The following is a 13,087-nucleotide window of genomic DNA, read 5'->3' as shown; positions in this document are numbered from 1 at the left end:
AACAACGTTTTGCATATGGATATTATCTATCGAACAAATTGTTGCCTTATTGGCTATGGGCAAATTTCTGGTGCGCATTTGGAAGAATTGGATCACATATGTTCATGATGGTGACTGGATTGATAATGCTATCTCCGAGAAGATTGAAAGAGCCAGAAACTAGCACTTTAAAATATGTATTTCGAAGACTTATTCAATATGTTTTCTGGAGCATTCCCTATCACAGAAAAAGAATTAGCGACGGATTGAAAATGAAAACGAAATTCTTGGGAATAAAAAATATAATCGAAGGATTTTTCATTTATCCTGGAACATTTTGGTATCTGCAAGTTGTGATGAAGATTCTTCTATTTGTCCCATTTGTGAGGCAGGCAATCCAAGCAACAACAAGAAAATCTTTGGAATTTTCAATCATTGCGATATGGATAACAACTCACTGTGTCAAAACATTTTTAACTTTAATGAAGTGCTTGGCTGTGAATGATTTCTTTTTTTCGGTCTTGCTCTCATTTTTGCTGGGGCATTATATATGGACGATCATGGAGTATCAAAAAAATCCTCATGGGCCACATCCGAAATGGGTTGAAGAGGATGGATATTTCCATTCGATAAAACGGATTAATTGGCAAAGTTCAAGAACTGGTGTAGCTTGCCTTTTGATTTTTGTCAGTTCTTGCTTGCTTAACTTTGGATTAACAGTCATATCTGGGCACTATTTTAAAAATCCATTTTTCGGAAATATTTATCAACTGTACAGCAGCTTAATTCCAGTATCTTATGTTTCATTTTTCTGCATGATAAATGCATTTGCATCAAATTGGACTCCAACAACATTCCTAGATAAAATTCTAGCGAGCTTCATATCTTCTGTTGGTTCATGCACATTTGGAATATACCTATTTAATGAATATTTCATAAATGTTTTCGTCACAGAATATTTATTCCCAATTAAGTTAAAAATTGATTTCTTCAAGATGAATCCACTGTGGTTTTGCCCTCTCGTTGCAGTTCTTGGATTCCATTTGACTTGGATAGCAACATGCATACTAAAGAGAATTCCTGTCTTGAAAAAGCTCGTAATGTAGGTCCATAAAAAAATTACATACACTTGTCATTATTGCATTTTCGAAAAGTGAATCAAATGTCAGAGAAAGGAAATCTTTTTTTTTGTATTCATCAATAGAATACTTAATCTATTCATCACGAAAAAGCCAATCAATGGAATTTATTTCTTTTTTGTGGCCCATATCTTTTTTGAACTTTCTTTCTTTTTCTTTTTCAAATAATAAATCAAAAGACTGCAACCGCATTCAAGAAAACTGATCTTGTGAAAACAAACTCTTCAAAACAATTAAAAAATGTTTTGAAGAGTTTGTCAAGGTTTATTTTTCACTTATTTGCTTTTGTTCAGTGAAATCGACTGACTCTTCAAATATACGTTATCATCTTCATTTCCAAAACATGTTTGAATGATCGCAATCCACATCATCCTCAGTTCATGAAAAAGCGAGATAGAAAAAATTATGAATGCTTGAGAAATCTAAAACAAAGTTTGATGATTTGAACATTCATCTCGATGATCTTAGTGAAAACAAAACATAGAAACTCTTCATAAAAGAAATTTAATCAAAAAATGAAACACACATTTCTTTTCATTGTCTATGAATATAGATATGGAGTTTATCTCAAAAAGTGATAAGTGGAGCTGGAAACAAAATCTCAGTTAATAATCATTCAGCATTGAAAAAAGGATAATCAATGTTCATCGTTTCAATGTAAAATAGCATCATTATAGAATCTTGCTGAATAAGTGAATTCAAGATAAAAATAAGAAATGCAATACAGCATGTACTCATTCACTGATCAACTACTTTGAAGAAAAAATCGGAATACCATTTTGAAAAAGTTTGAAAACACAAAGACAAGATAAATGGAATATAAAGATAGCGAGAACATTAGAGAAAAGATAATCACATGTCCTGAAATACAAATAAACAAATCAAATTAACAGTTCGCAAAAAAAAGGAATTCTTTTAGCCATGAGAGTTAGAATCCAACATATCAAATACACTATCGCAGCGACGAAAAGAGGGAACCAACATGGATTAAAACTGGTTAATTCTTTTCCGGTCCATTTCGGAATAACAAATGGTATCAGACGGTAAATAAAAAATTCGTTCAACATATATATCCCCATAGTGCATGATCCTGTTGAAGTGAAAAATTTGTACAGAAGTTTTCCAAATTTTGATGTTGGCGTCCAATTAGAATAACGTCCATAAAGGAATAAAAATAAAGAAAATGCTGCAACTGTGTTAAATGGACTGTGATCAAGCAAAAGAAAAGCACCATTTGGAAGACCATGAGTGGTTCTGTAAGACCAAATTTTATACATAAGTAAAACACTTGAGATAAATACGAAGAGAGAAACAGCTCTGGCCCAAGGTTTTTTCCAATTAATACAGGTCAATTTTTTGAAAATCCCATCTTCATCTTTTACAAAATGGTATCCCGAAACAATTTCAGGATGAGATGCTTTTTCAGCAAAACTATAAATATACGGACCAGCTAAAACGAAAAAAGCCATATTTGTGAATCGTGTGCTCAAAGTCCATCCATTCATCAGCAATCGTAATCCATTCAATCCTTGATACATAAGAAAATACGAAAGCAAACAGTATTCATACGTTCTTCGCGTGATTGTTTTGAGTGTCGCCTGAAAGAAGGGAGTTGCCAGATGAACAAACAAGAGAGTGTACAAATACCAGAAAGAACCTTCTCCGTTAATTATTCGTAGTGTTGATGAATAAAGTGAATCCTTAAATTGACATTTCCAGTTCATTTTTTTCAAACTATCGTAGCGGCGTATAATATTCCAAATCAAATAATTCATACCTCTTTTTTTGAACATTTTCAGTGAAACGTCTGGTGAGTCATTCAAATGAGAAGGATGAAGGAGTAATATACCAGAAACCATCATGAAAACTGCATTTGCACATCGGACAAATGATGTATAAAATGCACATACGTGCCATTTATACTCATCACCATGTGCAACGTAATCTTTATATTCAGTTCTCCCAAAAAATAATGTGTGCGTCAATACAACAAGGTAGGCAGATACGCTTTTCATAACATCTAAAGAAATGTCTCGATGACAATTTGATTTTGCTTTAACTTTTCCTTTGTTCACGTCAAGATCAATCTGTTTTTTTGAGTTAACTTTAACAGAATTGAACTTTTGCACTGCTTGATTGGATTTTTCATCAATTAACATTGCCGGATATGTAGCAATACCAAAGAAAAGATCATCATAATTAACCATAAATCACATTATTTATTTCTCAAGATTTCAAATTATGTTTCATTTTTCATTGTTCAAAAAATATCCCTCTTAATCTTCCTTGGCACGAAAATCCTTCTTTCAACTCAAACAAATCTGAAAGAAAAAAGAAAGAATTGCATAAAAATTCAAAAAATTTGATATTAACGAAATACAAATACACCATTTATTATTCAAATTTTGTATACTTATTATTCGAAATTGGTCAACTAATTATTCAAAATTAATTAAAATCAGTATATTTTGAAAAAAATTATTTTGATATAATATGATCACTGGCTGAGTGTCAGAAAGTGATTAAAATGTTTTGTTCTTTTCATTATTCTTAGAAAGGATGAAAAATTGAACCTTTAATATTATTATTTGTCGAAAAACATGAAGTTTTTTGATTTTTCAGAAAAAATTCATCACCATAGAAATCGGATAATATTTGTATTATTTCACCTCACTATGAAAAATAATGAATAATTCGATCATGAAATGTTATATAAATTAAAAATCTTAAGATAAACAATAAATAACAATAGGAGAACTCCGAAAATTCATTTATGGATTTATTCACTGATAAAAAATTCTTGTTTCCAGTTTGTAAAATTGACACAAATAAAATATTTTGATTGAATGATGTTTTGTTAAGCAATGTGAGGTTTATTCATTTGAAAATAATCCGATTTCTATGGTGATGAATTTTTTCTGAAAAATCAAAAAACTTCATGTTTTTCGACAAATAATAATATTAAAGGTTCAATTTTTCATCCTTTCTAAGAATAATGAAAAGAACAAAACATTTTAATCACTTTCTGACACTCAGCCAGTGATCATATTATATCAAAATAATTTTTTTCAAAATATACTGATTTTAATTAATTTTGAATAATTAGTTGACCAATTTCGAATAATAAGTATACAAAATTTGAATAATATATGATGCACTGATTTGAACGTGAGGATAATTGACAAAAAACATTTTTCTACCGTAAGAAACATCACTGATCTGTTTATTACACTTCAATGGATATAAGTCGAAGTGTTATTAACATTTCTCTTTTGAGAAAGTGGTATGAAATCTTTCAAACAATAATGAAAATGAAGCCCATCTTAATATTTTTCAAACCATAACGTCAAACATTCACATATGTCTAAGTTTTTTTGAAAAGTTCCTTTTGTGTAATTTTCTAATAAAATAAAAATTTCATATTTTCATCAATTTTTTGTTCCCAATTATGAAACTTCACCAAAATGGAAATAAATCCAAAAGAATGTTATCATTACATTTTTTGTGAAGTTTCATAATTGGGAACATAAATTTGATCGAAATATGAAATTTTTATTTTATTAGAAAATTTCACAAAAGGAACTTTTCAAAAAAATTTAGACATATCTTATTAAGGTTCACTTATATAATTATTATTATTATTATTATTATTATTATTATTATTATTACAGTTTGCGCAAAAAATACCGGACAAGATCGATTTCACAATAACTGCAAGAGGAATAATTCTGACAATTTTCCTCAAAATATATCTCATTAATGAAAATTCACATGATATACAAAACTATCAAAACAGCCTCACTTGAGCTCAGAAATAAATAATTATTAGAATTTCGGAGAAACTCAAAATTCCATTTCTCCGATATTTAAAAAATTGATATTTCTGAGCGCCAATGAAGATATTTTGAAAGTCTTGTATATCATGTGAGTTTTCATTGATGAGATATATTTTGAGGAATATTGTCAGAATTATTCATCTTGCGGTTATTGAGAAATCGATCTTGTCCGGTATTTTTTGTGCAAACTGTATTATTATTATTAGGTTTAAGTTAATTTTGAAACAGATAAAAAGGCATTTAAAAATTTTATTATTAAATTGTTATTAGTGCTTCAAATTGTTATCAGCGCACTGTTGATGGAAGAAGTCGAAATTTTTAATCAAAAAATTGAAATGGTACAAAATAATTTACTTTATGTTTTTTGTTCCATTGAGTGCTTTCAAAAATTTTTCTCAACATATTGAAATTTCTTTGTTTTATTTTTCACGAGAATGCTTCAATTCCATTAATTCAAAGTTGAAATAGTTTGGAACAAATTATTGATTTTTTCATAAAATTAAAAAAAATACTGTCACAAATGTTTATTTGTTTTTCAAGACTCATAATGTTTTTGAAAGACATTATTCAGTTTGGATAAATCACATGGCGTTGCCTAAGCAAAGCCAAAAAGAAAGATAAAAATTTGATATGAATTGTTTTTGTTTGAATTGATTGAGTCAATGTTGATTGATTCTCTTTTGTGAAAATGATCATCTTTTTTGATTGTTTTTTTGCTCTCTATTATCAAAAGATTTCCATTAAACAATGCATTCCAAATGCATTTGAATCAATTTGTCGGTGATTTTTTTTTTAAAGCGAAGCTTCACCGATTCAATGTTTAAAAAAATCGATATTCAACTGTTGCTGTTGTTCAAACTATTAAAACACAAGTATTCAATGATATTCTTTTTTTATTCTTAATTGATGATTGATTTGAAATGCTAAATGCAATTAATCATTACAGATAAAACAAAATTTAAAATAAATCAGAAATCAAAAAAACAACCACTATTGAAATTTATATGAACTTCACAATGTTATAAAAAGCTTTTGTAATAAGTTATATGTTTATGGTAAACGAAAATAGTTTCAAAAAATTTGTCTACAACGAAAATTTTATTGGAACACTTCATATATTTCTTTAACATAATTAAAAATAAGGAGAAATTTAAGATAAGGAGAAATTAAAAAAAATACGTTGATTATAAAAGTTTTAAGCAGCAAAAACATTTGCCATAGGCTGTCTGGAACGATAAAACAATAAAAATAACATCAATATTTTCATATTTTTTCACATTGAAGAGCTAAATACACACCAATAATATATAACAAACTGCCGTGCGAATTATAGACAAAAATGTTGATTAAAATAAACTGTCATACAACAAAATCAAAGTTTAAAATTTATCATAATTGATCATATTTGTCATAAAGATTTTTAATTCTTGATAATATACAAGATTGAGCCAAATCAGAATTGATTCAGTCAATTCAAAAAAGTTGGACAAAACTCAAATTGATCTAATATTTGTAATTTATTGAACAAAATTGTTAAAGTTCTATTCTGATCTAATAAAATATCAATTTACAAACTTTTTAATGAACAAAGAAAATCTTCATCTTCGAAATTGTTAAAGAAAAAATATTATCACTGTTTTCTGGGGAAATTTTCTTCCTGTTTTGAGAAAAATTTCGTAATATTTTTCTGATTTTCTATTCGAAACATATTCTTGCGTTCACACAATTATCGTGTTGCATTTAGTGCAAAGTCAAAAACAACAATTTCTAAAGGCGAATATGGTATTTATTATTTTTTATTAAAAGAAATATAGTTATTATAATCTTATGTTTTTTTTTCCTTTATTCATGTCACATACAAAACGATTGAAAAAATGATTGATGTTATTGACACTGTTTTTCAAAGGAAGGAAGTGATGCGGGATGGAAGTGAACATGCAGTGCAAAAGAAACTCGAACAGAGTCATGAAAAAGCAAGATGAGAAGAAACGATGAACAAAAAAAGTAAGTAGAATCGAAAACGATGAGGAGAAAGATGAAATTGACATTTAATTATTTGCTTCAAGGGATGCAGGAGGAAGTTTGCAAGGAGATGAGCAGTTTAACAGATAAAAGGATATTCAGCGCAGCTGGGGAAGAAAATGAACATGTCCAACAGAAGAAACAATGAAAAATCTACATGTTGGGGAAATGAAAGGTTCAAAGGAGTGTTTTGTTTACCGCAAATCAATGCTCGTTAACATAAAATGAACTTCTATGTAATATTGATTGTTTGTGATGGAAGTTAAATAAGCTGCATTTTGCTACAAAGAATTTCAGTAAAAAGCAACGGAAGATATGAAAGATGCGAAAAGAGAAAAGACGACAGATGGGCAAATGCACCATGAAGCAGCAGTGGGAAAAGGTGTTGATATGTCTGAAGAAAGAGATTGATGGAAAATTGGTTTCTGCAAATGTGATGAAAAATGGATGGAGATTGAGAACATTAAGTGTTGTGGAGATTGTTGGAACGAGACGGGATGAAGGAGGAAATGGAGGAGTTAAGTGAAATGTTGAGATATGGAGACATTTGAAAGATCGCACAAAGGAGAGGGCAAGGATAGATTTGATTGTTAATTCGAATTTCGAATTTTTTCTTTCTTTTTTCTTTGTGACAGATAAATGATTTTTGACATGTCATGTCACAAAAGAATTATTTGAAATTCGAATATAAGCAATTTTTGATCAAAAAATCGATTTTTCAAAATTAAAAATCCACTCATCGTGAAAAATAATTGTAAACATTCTTATTCAGCCGAGTTATTATGAACCATGGAAAATGAATGAAAACGTACGAGATATGTTATTGCACACAAAAATGTGATTAACACCAACGTTGATAATATTTGATGTGAATGTTTTCAGTTTAGATTGAAGATAAAACATCTGCATATAAAAATTTAATTGATGAAAGTCTTCAACAAAAACCGAAAAATCATTTAAAGCTGAAAATTTAATTCGATAATTGAAATGAACGAAAATGAAATAAAATGAAGTGAGAGCAGCTGTTGTAGAAAAGAAAACGGAGAAAAGAAAATTTGAAACAAATCGATTGTGACGATTCTGATAATGATTAACTGTGTGATTCAATGAATCGAGCTGAAGGAAAAATGAAAAGTATTGAAACATTAATTCTGAAATAATTTTATTCGAAAAATTTGATTTTTTTTTACATTTTTAAAACCTCATTTTTTAATAAGTGGCTGATCCTTTTTGAAATCATACTTTCGTTCGAGTTTTGATCAAAATTTTGTTTTCAATGGGATTTGAATAAAAATTTGTTTTTGCAGTAGCAATGTCATTAACAATAAGTGTTCACTATTTCAACTCATTTTTTTCTAAATCCCATTGAGATTAAATTTTTGATCAAAACTCGAACGAAAGTATGATTTCAAAAAGGATCAGCCAAGTATTTAGAAAAATGAACAAGAAAAAACTCTAACCCAATTTTTATAACAATTGTTTAAAAACGTGTGATTTAAAAATATTCCTATTAATCTAAAAAAATAATATGAAAGAATGCTTTCATTCATGCTAATTTAGATATATGTTTCTTTTTGCATTTTTATCAAAATTTGTAACAAGAATAATTTTTGAAGAATCAATTTTCAAAATTACTTTTCTTTTAAAACTTTAATTAAATAAATCCAAAATTTCATTAACTTTTAAGAATCGAAGTGTCATTTCGATGATATCACTGAAACAGCTTCCAACATCCATTCCATCCCCTCTTTAAGTCCTTCTCCGGTTTTAGCGCAGCATGCTTGAATTTGCCAAGGTCGATCCGAAATTGATGGCAAATGTAATTCTTCTGCCACTTTTGCCTGAGTTAGTGCGGAACTTAAATCTTGTTTATTTGCGAAAACGAGAACTGGATGTCCTGTAAATTAAAGAAATAATTAACAAAAAAAGGCTTCAAAAAGCAAACCACTTAATTGCGGCTCTAGAAGTAGCTGACAAAATTCTGCATAAGTTTCACCAATTCTAGCAACATCAGAGCTGTCAACAACATAGATCTGCACAGAAAAAAAGTAAATTGAAATTTCATTAAAAAGTTTTGATTTTTCATGAAAAAGAACTAAAATACGAACAACTGCATCTGTATCTTTGTAATATTTTTTCCAGTATTTTCTAATCGATTTTTGTCCACCAATGTCCCACATTGTAAGCTCATATTTTTGATGTTGTACAGTTTTTATATTTAAGCCAGCTGTTGGTGTAACAGTAGAAATTTCCTCGTCCGCCAACGATGCTAATATTGTAGATTTTCCTGCATTGTCTAATCCCAGAACAAGAACACGAAGTTTTGCTTTTTGTGCCTTTAGACGACTTAAAAAAGAAAACAACCCCATAAAAAAGATCTCTCGTCCATTATAAATTGTTTGAAAAAGATGAATTAGCATTTTCCATCTAATTGACGAATGCATTTATCATTACTTGGTGAAATTATTGAAAGATAAGAAAGATTTGTTCAAATTTTTATCGAGTTCCAATGTTATGATTTTGTTGAATCATTGAATAAACCAAGCTCATCACTGAAAAATGAAATAAATAAAAACATATGAAAACATTTGATGTATTTTCTTCGTAAAGTCAAGTGAAGAGTGTGCAAAAAAAATGTGGAGCATATTTGTGATAAGCAGGAGCGCTTCAATTTCACAATTGATAGAATGGAAAAAGAAAAAGATAATTTGAGGATTAAATAAGAATTATGTTTTAAAAATTTTGTGTTTTGAAAGGTTTTATTTTCCAGTTGCAACTCAAACATATATTGTTGAAGAAAATATAAATTTCAAGAGGAATGTTGGAAAGATTTTTCAACCCAGTCAATATTTTTTTCTGTCATTGTACAAGAACTTAATATACGATTTATTTTCAATTTTTGTTTTCTCTTCTTGGGATATAAGATTTTTTAAAATTCTTAAGAACAGTTTTTAATCAGATAGCTGATATCTGCACAGATTTGCATTCTAGATGTTTTTTGTTCATTGCTGTGATGAAAAAATCACTAAATTCAGGTTGCATTTCCGTGTATCTCAAAAATGGAACGCACAAAAACAATTCCAATTTGAAGATGTCTTTTAAAACATAAATTTTTTTCTTTGATCAAAAGAAACAACTAATTTTTTAAATTGGTGGTTGCCAAATCTGAAACATTGTTTGTAATTTGAATACAAATTATCACAAAATTGTGCACAAACAATTTTGAAAATATTGCGAAAAATTTACAGTTTTGAGCTTTTTAACAAAGAATAATTAATTGCTTAGATTATTATCAAATTCACTTTAATAATCAATTGAAAATGGAAAAATTTTATCTATTTTGTTGCGAAAAAAAAACTTTATTTTTGGATTTGATTGCTTTTTGTGTTCAATCGCAATTAACGTTTCAAAATGATGTTGAAATTGCAACATTGTTGAAAATTTTCATGTTCATTTTTCACTTTCCAACTTTCTAAATTATATTCTCCTCATATTCTCTCTTATGCAAGTTTCAAAATTTTCCATAGCATTCTTTCACTTTTATTGAAAACAAATACTCTCTTTTCACCTCGCAAATCTCTTTATTGGAGCCTTCATTCCCTTCAGTCTCCTGATGCTTCGTCCTCAACATATTTCAAACTCCGACTTTTTTTTTTAATTGTAATCTTTTTGCCTTTTCAAAAATTTTCGTTGCCATTCTTTTTTCAACATTCTTCTCTCTCTCTTTTTTTTATTCATTCTTCGATTCAACTTTTATTGCACAAAAAAGAAAAAGTGGTTTGTTTTTCATTATGAAGGAATTTTTTGTTATGGATTTGGTGAATGAGATGAACACCCATTTTGATGGAGTTTGAAAGGTTTTGCGTCAAAAGAAAAAGCAGCTCATGGTGCAATTTACGATGGAGAAGATTGAGCCGATGTCCATTAAAGATGATTTTTGAAGAAATGTGATTTATTGGGTGCATATTTGATGGTGGAACATGGGATCTGTTGGGGTCTGCCACAGGCACCAGTACCAGTTCCATTGCTTGCGACGATTTTGTTCTGAACGAAGAGGGAAAGCCAACCATTGTTCTCAGCGTTGTCAGCTGTTTCTGCATTCCACGTTCTTTTTGACGCTGTTGTTGATCCGCAATTCTCAAACGGAGATTGAGCTATGGAATTACCATTAAAGAACACATCGTTTCCTCCTCCATTTTTGGCGGTGTTGCCATCGAAGAAACAATATGTAATGAATTTGAACCCGCTCATCCAGGAAAAAGGAGGATAAAAACACATAGCGGCAACTCCATATGTTAAAGAAGAGTTCAATTTATAATTGATGAATTGACAATCATTGATTGAAAATTGACTTGGTTTATTTTGCGGAGGATTATAAAATGTTAAAGAACCGGCAGAATCACCACCTGAATTTGAGATGCACTTGCATTTCGAAAACAGAAATTGAAGAGTTGTTAGAGTTCCGACAACACCAAAATACCTACCAGTTCCGCACCAATTTGTTATTGAACAACTTTCCACTCTGTTTTCTGAGAATGTCCAAACAGAATTGGATTGAGGATATATTATTTCTGCAGCTCCTCCATAAAAAGCCGAACAACTTGTGAAATTAGATTTTGTGATGCTGATTTTCAACAAAGTATAACAAAACAACGCTGCTCCTTCCCCATAAGTTGAACATTTGATGAATGTACAAGAAGTGATTGTGAGATTGGCATTTTCGCAAACAACTTGAAGTGCTCCACCCCAATCATTTCCGTCATTTGTATTTTACCATATGCACCATTCAAATTTGTTGCTGTTCAGTCCGAATGAAGTAAATCATCCTGACTTTTCTCTGTTATTTTCTGATCCTTCGTGTATCATAGAAGCATTTGATAAAGAGCACGTTTGGTGGAAGAAGGAGGTGTTGAAGACAAAGAGAGATTTGTCGGATCTGTTGATGGAAGAGATGATAAATTCGTTGATGACGTTTTGAGCGAGCTGGAAGATAAAGCCGTTGATTGGAACGTAAGAGAATAAATGTCTATCACAAATGAAATAGAAATTAAGTTTGTGAGTAATCGTTTGGATGAAGTGGGATAAAAATTAAAACAGACAAAGGCCAAAGGTTTTAAGTGTTGAAGGAATTAAAAATAGATTGTGTGATCGGTTTAATAAGAAGAAAAATATCCAAAAATAAAATTTTGAAATAATATTAAATGTTCTTAATTAAAAACGAAATCTTGAAAAAGAACCATATATACCTTTTAACGTTCAGTGTTTTATATATTTCTTGTTTATGATTTTTAACATTGTTTATCAACAAGGCGAAAAATGAAAAACAATATTGTTTGGAAATTGTTGTTGCTAAAAACGAAAAAAGCAGTAATTACCTAACGAGGACTAATCAAAATGGAACAGAAGTTGTTGTTGGTGCTTCAGTTTAAAAGAAACAACCTTCAATTGCGAAGAAACAAAGAAAAAATTTGATGAAGCTTTTATGATTTGTATATTGGGAAAAATGAATTTTTAATTGTTAAAACCATGCATACTCGCATTATATAACTCATGTATTCGATAACATAAGTTGGAATAGCATTTTAAACGAATTATTGAATTATTATATTTTTTCGAAGTTGATTATTGAAAGATCAAAATTTTTGCAAAAAGAGAATCAAAAAAATCTTTCGTATTTTATATCAATCTTTTATGCAAATCATTTAATGTTATCTTTTTTCATGTTTTGAACATTCAATTCAAAATAGGATGAAGATTTTAAAAATAAGCAAGTCAATTCAAAAAAACAGGGGTTATTTTAAATAACCCCCAAAATTTTGAATTATTTTTTCAATTTAAATAATTTGATTCAATCTGCATTGTATCTGTTGTTAATCAATTTACAAAAGAGATTTGAGCAAGTCAGTTGTTCTTGAGAGCTTACTCTTTATCAAGATTTTTATTATTAAAGCTCCCCCCCAAAAAAAGTGAGGTGAATGTTTTCTATTTTATTGACTTTTTTCTTTTTATTAACAGTATCAAAATTTCAGTGAAAAAATTGAATTGCTTCAGGTTAAAAGAGAAAAAGTAATCATCAAAAAGAATAATGAGTTACTGCTCCCCATTTCGAAT

At 29.3% G+C, this 13,087-nt stretch overlaps 1 protein-coding gene across 1 annotated transcript; it reads right to left on the bottom strand.

Annotated features, from left to right (window-relative positions):
* Positions 1-8,425: 8,425 nt before the first annotated feature.
* On the bottom strand, positions 8,426-9,358 carry MONOS_12559 (Arl3a). Its single transcript, XM_067865189.1, has 3 exons — positions 9,085-9,358; positions 8,922-9,009; positions 8,426-8,873 (listed from the first exon to the last, which is right to left on the bottom strand). Exons 1-3 carry the CDS (start codon positions 9,343-9,345, stop codon positions 8,674-8,676), a joined length of 549 nt encoding a protein of 182 aa, XP_067721547.1. The 5' UTR covers positions 9,346-9,358; the 3' UTR covers positions 8,426-8,673.
* Between the last annotated feature and the right edge of the window lie 3,729 nt (positions 9,359-13,087).

This window comes from Monocercomonoides exilis (assembly GCF_001643675.1).
Source record: "Monocercomonoides exilis strain PA203 chromosome Unknown scaffold46-794033, whole genome shotgun sequence".
In the NCBI taxonomy this organism is placed as follows: domain Eukaryota; phylum Preaxostyla; order Oxymonadida; family Polymastigidae; genus Monocercomonoides; species Monocercomonoides exilis.
The sequence above is the reverse complement of the archived record's forward strand: the minus strand, read 5'-3'. Positions and strand labels throughout refer to the sequence as shown.

Bases quoted from the DNA above. Each gene is read 5' to 3' on its own strand.
- MONOS_12559 (XM_067865189.1), bottom strand. From the start codon at position 9,345: ATGGGGTTGTTTTCTTTTTTAAGTCGTCTAAAGGCACAAAAAGCAAAA. The intron at 9,010-9,084 runs GTTCGTATTTTA...TTTTCTGTGCAG, and splicing joins ACAAAGATACAGATGCAGTT to ATCTATGTTGTTGACAGCTC. The intron at 8,874-8,921 runs GTTTGCTTTTTG...TTTAATTTACAG, and splicing joins TCTAGAGCCGCAATTAAGTG to GACATCCAGTTCTCGTTTTC.